At 39.4% G+C, this 835-nt stretch overlaps 1 protein-coding gene across 1 annotated transcript; it reads right to left on the bottom strand.

Annotated features, from left to right (window-relative positions):
* Positions 1–220: 220 nt before the first annotated feature.
* Positions 221–583, bottom strand: LOC113329083. Its single transcript, XM_026576054.1, has one exon. It carries the CDS (start codon positions 581–583, stop codon positions 221–223), a length of 363 nt encoding a protein of 120 aa, XP_026431839.1.
* Positions 584–835: the final 252 nt, after the last annotated feature.

Genomic DNA, 835 nt, shown 5'->3' with positions numbered 1-835 from the left:
GAGAGACAAGATTCTTTAACCCAAGGTAATCGAGTGTGCAGAAAATTAAATGTGCATAAATGTGTTATTTTCCATTAACATCATCTCTTTGGTGCATAGGTGCCATCTGCTCTTGGTACATCGTAATGAGTTTGCTCAGGTGGCAGGCTCCTCTGCTAAGAAAAAAGAAATGAAAAACATTTTCGAAATCTGCTTCTTATCTTTCATTTGTTCATTCTTCTCATTTTATTCCGATCGATCCAATACTTCCACATTTTTTCATCGGAGGAATCTTCCTTCCACAGGTATCAGCAACGTAAAAAACTCTATCCAAGCTAATAAGTTTCACAACGTCTATAGTTGCATGCATACACATACAAGTTACATCACCCTGCCTGACCAACAAACAACATTCCAAGGACGGTCGAATTTTCGGACCTGCCTTCAATACATACTTCGCACAAAGGCGTGCTAAAGCTTTAGCTTCATCATCGCAGCCTGGGACATTTTGCGAAACTGCATAACCTGTTGATATTAGAATTCCACTTAACAATACTAGAGCTAAACTCAACCGGCAAATTATGCTACTAATTTCCGTTCCCATCTCTGATTAGGCTCCTTGCTCACTCTTTTTCTTTGTGATTGTTTAGCTCAAAATTGCTTGTTTAGGTCTCCCAATACTACTATTTATAAGAAGAACATTACCATAAAGACAGGCAGAGTAGGTAGTTTAGGCCAAATAGGTAGAGTACATAGTTTTTCTGCCACCAGCATTAGCCCACTGACAATCACACCTAGAAATTATCTCCTCCTTTGTTTGACGAGCTGCCTGATCAGTGGATGCCTAACAGACATT

Source organism: Papaver somniferum, unplaced genomic scaffold (genome assembly GCF_003573695.1).
Source record: "Papaver somniferum cultivar HN1 unplaced genomic scaffold, ASM357369v1 unplaced-scaffold_115, whole genome shotgun sequence".
In the NCBI taxonomy this organism is placed as follows: Eukaryota; Viridiplantae; Streptophyta; class Magnoliopsida; order Ranunculales; family Papaveraceae; genus Papaver; species Papaver somniferum.
The sequence above is the reverse complement of the archived record's forward strand: the minus strand, read 5'-3'. Positions and strand labels throughout refer to the sequence as shown.